This window comes from Enhydra lutris, unplaced genomic scaffold (assembly GCF_002288905.1).
Source record: "Enhydra lutris kenyoni isolate GAN:26980312 unplaced genomic scaffold, ASM228890v2 scaffoldscaffold68, whole genome shotgun sequence".
Taxonomy (NCBI): Eukaryota; Metazoa; Chordata; class Mammalia; order Carnivora; family Mustelidae; genus Enhydra; species Enhydra lutris.
Genome location: NW_019154152.1, coordinates 8,319,366 through 8,335,398, shown reverse-complemented (window position 1 = coordinate 8,335,398; position 16,033 = coordinate 8,319,366). Strand labels below are relative to the sequence as shown.

Sequence of the window (16,033 nt, the reverse complement as noted above, 5' to 3'; positions counted from 1 at the left end):
AAACTCCCAAAATTGAACCAGGAAGAAATTGACAACCTGAGTAGACTGACATCTAGTAACGAGATTGAAGCAGTGATCAAAAACCTCCCAAAAAACAAGAGCCCAGGACCTGACGGATTCCCTGGGGAATTCTACCAAAATTTCAAAGAAGAAATAACACCTATTCCCCTGAAGCTGTTTCAAAAAATTGAAGCAGAAGGAAAACTTCCAGACTCTTTCTATGAAGCCGGCATTACCCTGATCCCCAAACCAGGCTAAGACCCTACCAAAAAGGAGAATTTCAGACCAATATCACTGATTAATATGGATGCCAAGATTCTCAACAAGATCCTAGCAAACAGGATCCAACAGCACATTAAAAAGATTATCCACCATGACCAGGTGGGATTCATCCCTGGGTTACAAGGATGGTTCAACATTCCCAAATCAATCAATGTGATAGAACAAATCAATAAGAGAAGAGAGAAGAACCACATGGTCCTCTCAATTGATGCAGAAAAAGCATTTGACAAAATCCAGCATCCGTTCCTGATTAAAACGCTTCAAAGTATAGGGATAAAGGGAACATTCCTGAACTTCATAAAATCTATCTACGAAAGACCCACAGCAAATATCATCCTCCATGGGAAAAAGCTTGCAGCCTTCCCATTGAGATCAGGAACACGACAAGGATGCCCACTCTCACCACTCTTGTTCAACATAGTATTAGAAGTCCTAGCAGCAGCAATCAGACAACAAAGAGAAATAAAAGGTATCTAACTTGGCAATGAAGAAGTCAAACTCTCTCTCTTTGCAGATGACATGATTCTTTATATGGAAATCCCAAAAGACTCCACCCCCAAACTACTAGAACTCATAGGGCAATTCAGTATCGTGGCAGGATACAAAGTCAATGTACAGAAATCAGTGGCTTTCTTATACACTAACAATGAAAATACAGAAAGGGAAATTAGAGAATCGATTCCATTTACTATAGCACCAAGAACCATAAGATACCTGGGAATAAACCTAACCAAAGAGGAAAAGGATCTGTACTCGAGGAACTACAGAACACTCATGTAAGAAATTGAAGAAGACACAAAAAGATGGAAAACCATTCCATGCTCTTGGATCGGAAGAATAAACATTGTTAAAATGTCTATACTGCCTAGAGCAATCTATACTTTTAATGCCATTCCAATCAAAATTCTACCGGTATTTTTCAAAGAGCTGGAGCAAATAATCCAAAAATTTGTATGGAATCAGAAGAGACCCCGAATCGCTAAGGAAATGTTGAAAAACAAAAATAAAACTGGGGGCATCACGTTACCTGATTTCAAGCTTTACTACAAAGCTGTGATCACCAAGACAGCATGGTACTGGCATAAAAACAGACACATAGACCAGTGGAACAGAGTAGAGAGCCCAGATATGGACCCTCAACTCTATCGTCAAATAATCTTTGACAAAACAAAAAAATATACAGTGGAAAAAAGCCAGTCTCTTCAATAAGTGGTGCTGGGAAAACTGGGCAGCTATATGTAGAAGAATGAAACTTGACCATTCTCTTACACCGTACACAAAGATAAACTTGAAATGGATAAAAGACCTTAACGTGAGACAGGAATCCATCAGAATCCTAGAGGAGAGCATAGGCAGTAGCCTCTTCAATATCAGACACAGCAACTTCTTTCAAGATATGTCTCCAAAGGCAAAGGAAACAAAAGCGAAAATGAACTTTTGGGACTTCATCAAGATCGAAAGCTTCTGCACAGCAAAGGAAACAGTCAACAAAACAAAGAGGCAACCCACGGAATGGGAGAAGGTATTTGCAAATGACAGTACAGACAAAAGGTTCATATCCAGGATCTGTAAAGAACTCCTCAAACTCAACACACACAAAACAGATAATCATATCAAAAAATGGGCAGAAGATATGAACAGACACTTCTCCAATGAAGACATACAAATGGCTATCAGACAGATGAAAAAATGTTCATCATCACTAGCCATCAGGGATATTCAAATTAAAACCACGTTGAGATACCACCTTACACAACTTAGAATGGCCAAAATTAGCAAGACAGGAAAAAACATGTGTTGGAGGGGATGTGGAGAAAGGGGAATCTTTTACACTGTTGGTGGGAATGCAAGTTGGTGCAGCCACTTTGGAGAACAGTGTGGAGATTCCTCAAGAAATTAAAAATAGAGCTTCCCTATGACCCTGCAATTGCACTACTGGGTATTGACCCCAAAGATACAGATGTAGTGAAAAGAAGGGCCATCTGTACCCCAATGTTCATAGCAGCAATGGCCACAGTCGCCAAACTGTGAAAAGAACCAAGATGCCCTTCAACAGATGAATGGATAAGGAAGATGTGGTCCATATACACTATGAAGTATTATGCCTCTATCAGAAAGGATGAATACCCAACTTTTGTATCAACATGGATGGGACTGGAAGAGAGTATGCTGAGTGAAATAAGTCAAACAGAGAGAGTCAATTTTCATATGGTTTCACTTATTTGTGGAGCATAACAAATAACATGGAGGACATAGGGAGATGGAGAGGAGAAGGGAGTTGAGGGAAATGGGAAGGGGAGATGAACCATGAGAGACTACGGACTCTGAAAAACAACCTGAGGGTTTTGAAGGGGTGGAGGGTGGGAGGTTGGGAGAGCCAGGTGGTGTGTATTATGGAGGGCAGGTATTGCATGGAGCACTGGGTGTGGTGCAAAAACAACGAATTCTGTTATGCTGAAAAGAAATTTAAAAAAAAATAGTGCTCAAAAAAAAAAAATAGTGCTCTACCCTCAGGGATATGGAAATTTTCTGTCCCATACTCCAGGTCCAGGGACATGGGCCACTGTGAGAGGTTCTTCCCAGACGACTAGGTTCTTATATAACTCTTTCACCCTAGTTATTGGGAACTCAGTCACAAGCAGCTTGCAGTCTGTGGTATCCAGTTCTTGGTAAACGATTTCTCAGATGCTGGGCAGAGGTAGGTGAGTAAGTCACTACTTAAGCTGGAAGAGGGTTCACAGTGGCAGTAACAGAAGTGGCCCATGGGACAAGGGAGCTCTGGTGGCTCAGCTAGTCTTTATAGCTGGAGCCATCTCCAAGTGGTGCAGCAAAAGAGAGAGGAGTTGTGTAGAGAACAACCTGGATTCATAGCTGCATGCCAGTGACTCACAGAAAAATACACAGCAAAATACTCACAGGGCTAAATGACAGAAGGACATCAGTGAACCCAAGAACTGATATATAAGTACAAACATTTAACAAATAATGTCATGTACAAACCTGAAGGGATGCCAATGGCAAGTCTCATTACCTGACCCAAATGAAATCTTCCCTTCCCTACATCCTTGTATTTTGTCATCTCAGAGGGGAACCTCCTACACTGGGAATCGGGATCCTAGTGGGAAGAGGTTACAGCATATCCGAGAAAGCAGAACAGACAGGTTGAAAGATGGGAAGCCTGGGAGCCTGATACAGAAGTTGTTTAATTCTGCAACAAAGAATAGAAGCCAGTCCTTAGTAGAAGCCCAACATTTTACCAGAAAGTTGAGTGTCTGAAAGAAAAAAGAGAGAAGTTCAGAAAGGGAGAGGAAGACAGCACCCCAGAGTTACTCTGAAGATAAAATTAGAAAATATACATGGAAGTTCTCACTAAACAGAAAAATTATTAAGCACACAAAAGGGGAGGGTGACTGCATAAGTAATGATAATGGTTATAGTAGAGGCAATGACCTAAACAGATAATAATTTTTGGCAGTAACAATAAGACTGTTGACCAGGAATATTCTGAATCCGTAGTATATTTAGAATACCAAAGCACATTTTGGAAAGTTTCCCTATAAAGACTGGTTTAAGAAGAACGGAAGGAAAACTATGACAGCAGAAACCTTATATAAACCAAGAAGCAAAATTCTGGCATTACTAGAATTTAAGCTCCGTGAAATTGGGGAATTGAACTCAATCCCTACTGCATGCCCACATCTGGAGCAATGCTTGGTGGATAGTAAGCACTCTATAAAATAATTGTAATATGAATTAAAGGACTCAGAACTGGGAACTTCTATAATGGATGAGGGCAGAGGGTGGTAGTAGTGATAAGTTTGCCAATAATATTAAATATAAAAGATAAAAAACAAATGATTGGGAGAAGTTATTAGAGCATGTAACAATCTATAAGATTTTAGAACCTTGATACATAAGCTTAATCTTTTATTTTAAGAATAATACAACAAACCCAGCTAGGTGAAATAACCTCCATACCCCTGCCCATCCTAAGTGCCATGCATGAGGAGTTAATGGAGGACTTCTCAAACTGTGTATGAGTCCTCAATCCCTTTCCCCTAGTCTTGCACAGAGCCCCTTGTTCCCTTCTCTTAGGATGTGAATCACTACTTAAACTTTATTAACAGTCACATTTATTAATAGTCACATTTTATTAACAGAATTATATTAATTAGATACATGTTTTTCAAAAGGAAAAATACCAAGAGCCATTGGTGAAGAGGGATGAATTACAGAAAAAGTTAAGACAGAAGATTATGGAAGTTTTACTCTACTCAGTTGTAAAGGGGAGGAAAAATAAATTTGACAACTGTTTCTGAAGGCTAACCCTATTAAACAGTTATAAAGTTGACCTACTACAATCTATCTTCATCACTAACATCATCCCTAACCTGGATGTCTGCGATAAACTTCTAACTGACCTGACTACAAATGCACTTGCTGCCTTTAATAATACATTTTTAAAAAGGTCTTATTTATTTATTTGGCAGAGAGATAGAGAGAGAGCACAAGTAGGCAGAGCTGCAGGTAGAGGAGGAGGGTGAAGCAGGCTTTCTGCTTAGCAGGAAGCCCAATGCAGGGCTCGATCCCAGGACTCTGGGATCATGACCTGAGCCGAAGGCGGCCACTTAGCTGACTGAACCACCCAAGTGCCCTTTAATAATACATTTTTGACAGTGAACCAAAGTGATTTTTTAAAATGCAAATCAGGTCATGTTACACTGCACTTTATAATCCTACAGTTTCTTCTCATTGTTTCTAGGACAGAGAGAAAAACTTGAAATTAACCATAAGGGCCTATAGGATCCCATCACTCCTAGTTTTTTGTACCACCTTTCCCATTGACTAGAAATATTTTTCTCCACTTACTCCTCTCTTCCACTTACTATTACTGGATTCTTAGCCTTCAGCTATCGAGTTAATGCTTCCTCAGGAAAGCATTCACTATGAACCCTGGCCAGGTTAAATAACCTCGCAGGGCTCAGTGACTCTTCTTTGAGCCCAATTGTTACTTTTCACTTATTTAAATATATTTGATTAATGATGGTCTCTCCCATCAGACTACATGACCCATGAAAGCAGGGCCTGGATTTGGTTTTGGCCATCCAGTACATTAAACACTAATACTAGGCACCTCATAGTTGTCCAATTATAGTTAATTGTGTTCAAATGGAGAATTGTCAGGAATTGATGACTGAAATTGAAGCATGAGAGAATAGAGAGAAGAGAAAAGAAAAGGATGTCTCCAAGATCTCTTGCCTGGGATAATGTGTATATAGCACCATTACCCAAAATTGAGGAAAAGGAGCAGAAAAGATTTCAGAGTAGAGGTGACCAACTTACTACAGAGCTTGTTGGATAAGATGGGCCTCAGTTATATGTGGGAGAGACATCTTGTAAAGTACCTGGAGATATATAGAGAATTTGGAAAGAAATCTTGTAGAAACATATTTTTGAGAATCACCAGGAAAAGATGTAGCACTTGCAGTTAGAAAAATGAATGGAATCATCCTTAGGAGGCACCTGAGTGAGTAGACCCTACAGACAAGGACAAAATACTGCTTAAAGGAAAAATGAAGGAAGATGGGAGCAAGCACATTTCAAAGAGTATTATGAGAGTTAGAAGGAAAACAGAAGGAAGAAGTGTTTTAAAAGCCAATAGAGTCCTGTTGTTTTATCCAATCTGTAACCCTGTGCTATTTTATGGGAACATTTAGGCCACTCACTTTGAGAGTGATTATCAAGAGATACATTTTTTTGATATCGTGTTTAATGTGAAGTCCTTGTTTCTATAGATTGTCTCAATAAATTTCAGTTCAATGACACTCTTGGGTTCTTTCTTCTTTTATAGAACCCCTCTTAATATTTATTGTAGTGCCAGCTTGGTGGTCACATACTCTTTTAAACCCTGCCATTCTTGAAAGCTCTTTATCTCTCCATCCATTTTGAATGTCAGTCTTGTTGGATAAAGTATTCTTGGCTGCATGTTTTTTTTCATTTAGTGCCCTGAATACATCTTGCCAGCCCTTTCTGGCTTGCCAGGTTCCTGTGGACAGGTCTGACGTTATTCTGATGGGCCTTCCTCTGTACGTAATGACTCTTTTCCCCCTAGCTGCTTTCAAGAGCTCCTGTCTAAAATTATGATTCATCATTTTCACAATCAGGTGTCTCGAGGTCTTTCTAGATCCTATGATCTTGGGGGCAGACCTTTCTGCCTCTAGGACATGAACGCTGGTTCCATTTCCCAGATTGGGAAAATTTTCCTGGAGAATTTGTTCAACTATATCCTCTAGTCTTCTTTCTTTTCCTCCCCCTCAGCAATTCCAATAACTCTGACATTGAAATGTTTCATAGCGTCATTTATTTCCCTAATTCTGTTTTCATGGCTTCTAAGCTGTTTGTTCCAGGCCTCCTCCTGATCCTTTTTCTCTATTAGTTTGTCCTCTAGATTACTAATTCTATCTTCTGCCTCAGTTACCCTAGCTGCTAGAGAATTTAGATTAGATTAGAACACATTGATAGCATTGTTACCATCTTCCCTGGTAGCTTTCACTTCTGCCCTAATCAATTTCATTTTGTCATTAACGGTTTTCTCCAGCCTAGCCATTGCCTGGATAATTGTTAGCCTGAATTCCCTTTCTGACATTCTGTTTATGTCCATATCCAATAGCTCTGATGGAGAGGGCACAGTCTCTGAATTTTTCCTCTGTTGGGCATTCCTCCTCCTAGCCATTTTGGTAAGAGATGGCTGAGGGGATGTGTAGCTGAATGTATAAGAGAATAACAAAATTAAAAAAAAAAGTTAAGAGAGAAGATTTCATGAAGATGAGAAGGATGTTAATAGATGAAGAATTTATCACTCCCTGGTTGTAGCCATGCCACAACCAGTTACTATCTTTAGTTATTTCTAGTCTCCAGGCAGTGGGAAAGCTGGAATTATAAGGTCTGCATGGATGCAACCTCAAGTCCAGAAAAAAAAAAAAAAATCAGAGCATGCATTCTCGAACAGTAGTTACTTGCAATGGACTAAAATCTGTAAGCTTTACTGCAATATACTAAACTGTGTGTGTGTGTGTGTGTGTGTGTGTGTGTGTGTGTGTATCTGTATACGTGCTGCATTGGGGAGTGAACATTATTTCTAGTGCATCACCAAAGGATTTTTTGTTGAACTAGGGATAAACATGAATTTTATTCCAAGCCACAGCCAGCAACAAGTTTTTAAAATTTTTATTTTATTTTATTTTATTTTATTTCAGTGTTCCAAAATTAATTATTTATGCACCATACCCAGTGCTCCATGCAATACGTGCCCTCCGTAATACCCGCCACCAGGCTCACCCTACCCCCAATTCCCTCTCCCCTCCAAAACCCTCAGTTTGCTTCTCAGAGTCTACAGTCTCTCATGGTTTGTCTCCCCCTCCAGTTTCCCCCAACCCACAGCCAATAGAAAATTGAAGTTTTATCCCAACCATAGAAAAGAGAGAACATTTGTAGTGGAGAAAAAAAAAAAAGTGAGATGTGAAGCTCAAATGCAGAAAAATAAGTAAAGAAAGACTAAGTTTCCCAATGCTAAAGTATAAGATAAGGCCAAGGGAGAACAAAGGCACAAAGCCATCTGTAGTATATACTATGGTATCCCTCTGAGATCTGCTTTTGAAGGCCTATCCCCTATCCCTCAGCTGCTGGAGATATCAGATGCTGAGAGTTCACATCTGCACTCCTTCCTGGAAGGAACTACCTCATCCAAAGTTGTGCCCCATCACACAGGGTAGCCTATGGTCAATGACTAGATACCACAGGAATACAAATAACTGGCTTCCTTGCCTCATTGTGGGTTAACTTAGAAGGGCTATTCCAGCTCTAGATCTTCCATTGTATCATTGGAGGTATCAGATGCAATCTCATGAAAGGTCAATTTCTCCTTTGAATTAATCTTACCTTATTGACTTGTTTACAAGTAGATTTCCCTACAGAACTCAAACCTCCTTCTACACACCATGCTATACTTCTATCAATAGAATTCAATTTGAAACACTATATATAATAATAAGAAAGATTGTTATTTCTACTCAACTTTCATTTGCTAATTAGTGCCTTCCACTAATTAATGATCACTGCCTATCATTATATCATGTATCATGATACCATGGAGATAAATATGACATTGGTTTTGACCCCAAGGAAATTACAGTAGTATATATCTGCCAGTTTTCCAGGCTGGAGCAAGCATCAGAATCACCTGAAGGGTTTATTAGTATTTATTGGGCCCCACACCCAGAGTTATTGGTTTAGTGAATCTGGAGTAGTGTCTAAGAATTTGCATTTATAACAAATTATCAGATGATGCCAATACTCCTGGCCCAGGGACATGACTTAAGAACCACTGATAATCAGTGATAATTAACATGACAGATAAATAGACCTCTGGAAAAATACCAAAAAGAATAATCCTGAAATAAGCCAGTTGGGGAAAGCTCTCTGGATGGTATGTCATTAAATCTGGGTGAAGAAATGTTTTGCTGACTGGAGCTGGTAGGGAAGATTTCCTCATCAGGAGAAATAAGAAGAATGACATGGAAATGAAACTATGCAAAAAATCTGAAGTTCAGTTTGACTGAGGCATGGAGGTAAGAAGACTACATGGGTAGGTCAGAGGTGGTGTTTAAGAGTCTTTGGTGCCATTTTATAAAATAATTGACTTTTTTCACATAGAGCATTATTTCTGGTTTTATTCTTATAGATCAGAGATGGCAAACTTTCTCTAAAGAGAGAGAGAATACAAATTTTTAGCTTTGCTGGCCAGAGGTCTTGATCACAACTGCTCAGTTATGCGATTGTACAGTGGAAACAACCATAGAAAACATGCAAATTAATGGGAATGCTCATATTTTGAAAAAAAAAAAAAAAACCTTTATTTACAAATGCAGGTGCTGGGTCAGAACTGGCTTATAGGTCATAGTTTATGTCCCTAGAGGACAGAGATTTCACTTGCTTATGATAATGAATCTGATAAAAATATAATTTTTATTTTATTTGTGCATTCACTAAAAAAGAGAAGCTAGCTTATACTTTAAGTCCAGAAATTATTTTCTTCACTCACAGGACAACCTACACAATTTTTCAATTGTTCAGCTTAATTATGACAAGAACATTTAAGTCATTATGAGATAATTGGCTAATTACGACAATGTTAGTAAATAAATTCAAATCCCTAAACAAGAAGTTTAAAACTATAAGTGAACAATATAATTCTCCAGAGACAACATTTTAGAAAACATAATTTCTAAAACAAGCTAATGGTCTTAAGGTTAGAAATAACAATCATTGGGTTAGAAGCTGCATGTCACAAAGACCCGTGTTTATGTCACAGGAACCAGTGAATACATAAAATTAAACTTAAGCACGAGTTTGCTCCTTTAACTAATTCTTTCCCATTGCATTCTTGTGGTAAATATTCCTTATTCCTTCCTATTTCACTGATAGATTAAATCAGTTAGCCCTGTAGTTTAAGTTTTGTACCAACAAAATTTTCTCTATGGTTTCCTAATTAATACTATTGTGATATATAACCTCTATTTTTCTTCAATTTTCAAAATAGCCATGGAGAAATTAAATATTTTAAACTAATACTAATTGCATTCCACATTTAGTGACATGATTATCATATTGGTATTTGTGGTTGGTCCTCTAGAAGCATCACATGGGAGGAAACACAAAAACTGAAAAACCAAGTAAGACAATTAGTAATAGGTCAGTTTCACAATGTTGGTCAATCAAGGTATCTTGACAAAAATAAGAATAGGGAGAAAATATGAATAAAAATGTAGATAGAAATATAAATATGTAGGGACACCTGGGTGGCTCAGTCAGTTAAGTGTCTGCCTTTGACTCAGGTCATGATCCCAGGGTCCTGGGATCAAGTCCCTCATTGGGGTCCCAGCTAGGTGAGGAGTCTGCTTCTCCCTCTGCCTGCAGCTTCCCCTGCTCGTGCTCTCTCTCTCTCTAACAAATAAATAGATTAATTAAAGAAAGAAATAAAAATATGTATAAATTTCAAAAACAGAAGCAGCAGGGCTTAATAATTAGTTAGAAGTACTTAGAATGAATAAAAACTTATTCAAAATTTTCTAATATTTGTAACTGGAAAGATGTTACATGTTAATAGAAATAAGAAATACATTGCATGAGAAGTAATAGGAAATTAATGGCAGGAAATGGCAAGAGGCATAGAAAATGGTGGTCTCAGGAAATATTTCTCCTTCTCCACCTCTTCCTCCTCAGTGTTGACATTTATGTAGAATCTATGCAGGGCAGAGTAGGGGTGACACATGTCTACAACTTTGAATTCTCAGAACAGCCCACATGATCAGAGTTGTCATTCCCAATTTACATATTTTAAAAGTTGATGATTAATAGAAGCAATTATTGATTCGGATGTAGTTTCTTTTTAATTAACATAGAGTGTATAATTCGGATGTAGTTTTTAATCCCTTGGCCTGAGCCTCATTTTCCTCCTCTTTAAGTGTGGGCCATAGTGGTACCAATCTTGGACCTGTTTTAACCTTTATAGAAAATAATACTTGCAAAGCCCTGAGCAAGTACTTGGTGTATAATGTTGGCCAGACATTTTTCTTCCTAACGAACTGAGTTATTTTTCTTCTTATTAGAAAGCAAAATGACATTAATTCTGACAGATGAAATATCAGACAGGGAGTAGAGGTGCATAGAAAGGTGAATCTAGTTAAGTGTCATTGGAGGGGGGTGAATGGTGTGCGTACTGACTTCCATGGGATCAGACCCCATTAGAAGGAAAAAACTGGACCAATACAACCAAGGGGGTGAACACCTCATAACACATTTTCCCTCCTTCAGCAGGATTGTAGCACATTTTGGGAAGCAACTCCACAGTACATTATTTTTTAAAAAATTAGACACACTATGAGCAAATGCCAATCCAAATGACATATCCACAGCAGTTCTTGAGGCCTCTCAAGAGGCCATGTCAGGAGAATTTTATTTCTTTAAAATTGGTACCACCATATTAGAACCCATTGCACTCAAAAAAATACCAAGGCAAAACATGCAGCACTGCCTTAGATGTAGCACTGCCTACACGCAGCAAGCCCAGGCCCTGTAGGTATCCCACCCATGGCACAGTGCACCCCATAGAATATATCCAGTAACAGCACAGTTTCTAATGGTTGCACACATCTGATAATCCCACAGGATCTACCATGTTATAGATTATGTCCATGGCACAGGGCCAGTTACAACCTGACTCAACCACAAGGCACACCAGATGGATTCCACTCTTATAGTAAACAAGCCCGCTGCCAACTTCAAAACATTAGCTTCCATCACTGTATCAGGGAAACTAGCTGTAGCCTTAATATAACCTACACTGTTCCCAAATTGAGGCAAGTATCTGGCCTTGGTATTGCTCTAACTTTAGGAAAGATAGACATATCATCACTATCCAGGCTGCATGAAGGATTATCCATCAATATAATACAGTGTGAAGAAGGCAGAAAAGAAGTTTAAAAACCACAAAAGTCCCTTTAAAATTTCTGGGAACAACCAGTGTTAAACTGTTCAGGAATGAGAATGTAATACAACCCAGTAAGTGATAAGACTTGGTAGTTCTAGGAGGGGTATTACTTCGCTAGAATCACATAATGGTCTCCCAATGTGTCTACATTCCTTAGCTCAGATCCAAACACCAGCTATCCAGTCCTCCACATTTACGGGGTTCCCTCCCACATAGAATCTCCTTAATTTTTCAGGTCTGCTTTGCAAGTATCATTTCCCTGAACCATCCATCTCATTCTCAGTCCTGTGATATTTTACACATGTGCATACACACACACACACACACACACACACACACACACACACCCCTTCTTCTTTATGCTTTATATCCTGATTAACAGACACAAATAATAATAAATATTTGCCATGTGCAGGTTCTTCCTTAAAGACTGAAGGGAAGAAAGATGGGAGACATGCAGGAATTTGCTGTATTTGGAAATGTTCTACATGACTTTCTATGTTGGTCAGACAAATACTTTGAAGTGAGAGTGTTTTTCTAACTGTGCCTCATATTGCCTCTCTAGGTTTCCTCCGCTATATTATGGAATTAAAGAATGGGTTTTCTGTTTCTCCAGAAAATAGGCAACATGCTATGAAAGAAGCCAGGGTCTCTCTCTGGAAACAAGAAAAGTCCTGCAAGAAATGTGTCTATAACCAACTCCCAGCGATATGCTGCATTCCAACAATACACAGTTCTACCCTCCCTCCTTCCTTCTGGTGGGGATTCCAGGGCTAGAAGATGTGCACCTCTGGATTGGCTTCCCCTTCTTTGCAGTGTATCTGATAGCGCTCCCGGGGAACATCACTATCCTATTTGTGATCCAGACTGAACACAGCCTCCACCAACCCATGTTTTATTTCCTGGCCATGTTGGCCTGCACTGACCTTGGCCTCTCCACAGCCACCACCCCCAAGATGCTGGGTATTTTCTGGTTCAATCTCAAGGAGATTGGGTTAGGTGCTTGCATCACACAGATGTACACTATCCATATATGTACTGGCCTGGAGTCTGTGGTGCTGACGGTCATGGCTATAGATCGCTATATTGCCATCTGCAACCCCCTGAGGTATAGTATGATCCTCACCAATAAGGTGATAGCTATCCTGAGCGTTGTCATCATAGTCAGGACCTTGATGTTTGTGAATCCATTCATATTTCTCATCCTGAGATTGCCTTTCTGTGGTGCCCAGGTTATCTTGCACACCTACTGTGAACACATGGGCTTGGCAAAGTTGGCTTGTGCCAATATTAGGGTCAATATTGTCTATAGCTTGATTGCTTTTTCAGTAGGATACATTGATCTTTCTGTGATTGGGTTCTCCTATTTCCAAATCCTCCGAGCAGTCTTCCACCTCCCCTCCTGGGATGCCCGGCTCAAGGCACTCAGCACATGTGGCTCCCATGTCTGTGTCATGTTAGCTTTCTACCTGCCAGCCCTCTTCTCCTTCATGACACACCGCTTCCGCCACAACATCCCTCATTACACCCACATTCTTCTGGCCAATCTGTATGTGGTTGTTCCCCCTGCTCTTAACCCTGTTATCTATGGGGTCAGGACAAAACAGATAAGAGAACGTGTACTAAGGATGCTTAACCCTAAAGGCTATTGACATTTTGCCCCAGGAGCATTTTCCATGACAGTTAAGGGAAATAATAATAAGATCAAAGCAGAAGTAAACAGTGGAAATATTTTTGTAAAACTCCAGCACTCCCACACAGACCAATCACACTGTATTTCCCCCATTACTCCTATTTGTACACCTACTGGAAGGCATAGTTCAAAGCTTCTAAAACTATCTCTACTTTTCCACAAGAAGAATACAAAGCAAAACAAAACATAATACTCACATTTAAACCACAGTGATATTACAAAATTCCTAAAGGGAGAAAAAGGTTTGCAAAAAGGTGTGGCCCCTGTAACTGCCTTGAATAATTTCTTTCCACATGGAGTTTCTCTTCATTCACATGTCAGAAGAAGTTCATGTCTTGAAATGATCTGGGATTTCATCAGTATCTAGTAGCAAGAGAAACTAACTTGGAGTCATAAGATCTACATTTAAATTCAGGCTCTGGCCTTGCTTGGAAGATTTACCTGACAATTTCACTTAGAGCTCTTTGAACTTCAATATCCTTGCCAATAAAATGCTATAAAGCAATATTAATCCGGCACTGTGAAAAAAAATGGTTGAAAAAATCTTTGCGGTTTGTAAAACATGAAAAGATTTGGAAACAAATAAACAAATGTGTTTCTAGCACAGTTTGTACTTCTACCATATGTAGGTTTAGCTTACTAAACCTAATTCTAATATATAGTCACTATTATGAAGTAAGGGTGCTTACTCCATACTACCCCCAATGTTTGGGGACTTTTAGGACCCTCAGCCCTTACATTGATCAGAGGGTCTGTCAGGAGACTAGAAAGCCCAAAGAATTAAGAGGGCCCAACCTAGGATGCTCTTACACTATTGGTGGGAATGCAAACTGAGGAAGCCACTCTGGAAAACATGTCATGTTCTTCAAAAAGTTAAAAATAAAACTACCCTACCCAGCAATTGCACTACTAGTGTAAGGACCTATTTTACTGTCCCTGCTCCCCTTCCCCTAGGGGACTTGAAAAACAAGTCCTGGAAACGAGCTCCAGGAGGCCAAGAAAAACAAGGCTGTACCCACCTCCAGTCTAGCCCTGACATAAGTACAGCCATCTTGGCAAAGCAAAAGCTGGCACCTTGCACTGTAAGAGTGGGTTAGCATAAGAATGGCCATCCTGAAGGCCCGGAAGCCATTTTAGTGAGCATCCCTAACCAGCCCACAGGGCGTATGTGACTTGAGACAGAAAGTAGCTAAACCCTAAGAAACAACTTAATCATATACCACCAGGGCGGTTAAGTGATGGTGCTACAGGGACCAAATGTTGAAGAAAAACAAATAGTTAACTTGCAGAGATCACAAACCTGCTAGACAGGAATCTCCTTTGGTTTGCAAATGTCCTGGTGATTTACAACAAAAAGGCCATCTCTTCAATGGCCCAATTTCCAGAGACAAATGGCTCAGTGCCTTGAGGCCAAAGGTCGCCCTCCCCACCACAAAACTGTGGGAGGCTGAGGCAGAAGGAAATGTAGTTAAGGTGAAAGTTCTTCTAAACCTCAATCTCGCTTAACCGCCAGGGTGACACCAGGGTGGCAAAAAGTTAACCAAAGTTAAACGGTCAAAGTGGGGCACAAGAGATGTATGTAGCTATGAAAAAATGCCTTGAAAATGTTATATAAACCCTTGGCTTTGAGTGCTTGGGGTCCTTGTTGAAACCCGCTGCGCTGGGCGGATACTTGGACCCCAGCTAGCTGGAAATAAACCTCGCTGTGTGACTTGCATTATCGAGAGTGTTCTCTGTCTAATTGAGGGGTGGTCGACTCCATAACCTAACACTAGGTACTTACCCAAGGGACACAAAAATACTGATTTGAAGGGGCACATGCACCCTGATGTTTATATCAGCATTATCAACAACAGGCAAATTATGGAAAGAGCCCAAATGTTCACTGATTAATGAATGGATAAAGAAGATGTGGTGTGTGTGTGTGTGTGTGTGTGTGTGCGCGCGCGTGTGTGTGTGTCCCATATATATATATATATATATATATATATATATAATGGAATATTACTTAGCCATCAAAAAGAATGGAATCTTGCCATTTGAAATGAGATGGATGGAGCTAAAGTGTATTCTGCTAAGCAAAATAAATCAGAGAAAGACAAATACCATATGATTTCACTCCTATGTGGAATTTAAGAAACAAAACTGATGAATATAGGGGAAGGAAAAAAAAAAAAGAGAGGGAAGCAAACCATAAGAGACTCTTAATTATAGAGAACAAACTGAGGGTTGATGGAGGGAGGTGGGTGGGGGATGCACCAAATGGGTAATGGCCATCAAGGAGGGTACTTGTGATGAGCACTGTGTGTTATATGTAAGTGAAGAATCACTTAACTCTACACCTGCAGCCAATATAACACTACATGCTAACTAGAATTTAAATAAAAATCTGAAAAATAAATAAATAAAGCCATTTTGATAAATTGAAAAGAAAAAAAAAAAAGGCCCCTATCAGGACTTGAACCTTAGGGAAACCCCATCATGTACAGTTCTTATTAGAGTGAGCTTTA

At 39.5% G+C, this 16,033-nt stretch overlaps 1 protein-coding gene across 1 annotated transcript; it reads left to right on the top strand.

The window, feature by feature from the left end:
* The first annotated feature begins 12,540 nt into the window (after positions 1-12,540).
* LOC111159501 (olfactory receptor 52E5-like) lies at positions 12,541-13,482 on the top strand. The gene has a single exon (XM_022522022.1). It carries the CDS (start codon positions 12,541-12,543, stop codon positions 13,480-13,482), a length of 942 nt encoding a protein of 313 aa, XP_022377730.1.
* Positions 13,483-16,033: the final 2,551 nt, after the last annotated feature.

What these genes read in the sequence shown, in the direction of transcription:
- LOC111159501 (XM_022522022.1), top strand. Translation starts at nt 12,541, where the DNA reads ATGCTGCATTCCAACAATACACAGTTCTACCCTCCCTCCTTCCTTCTG.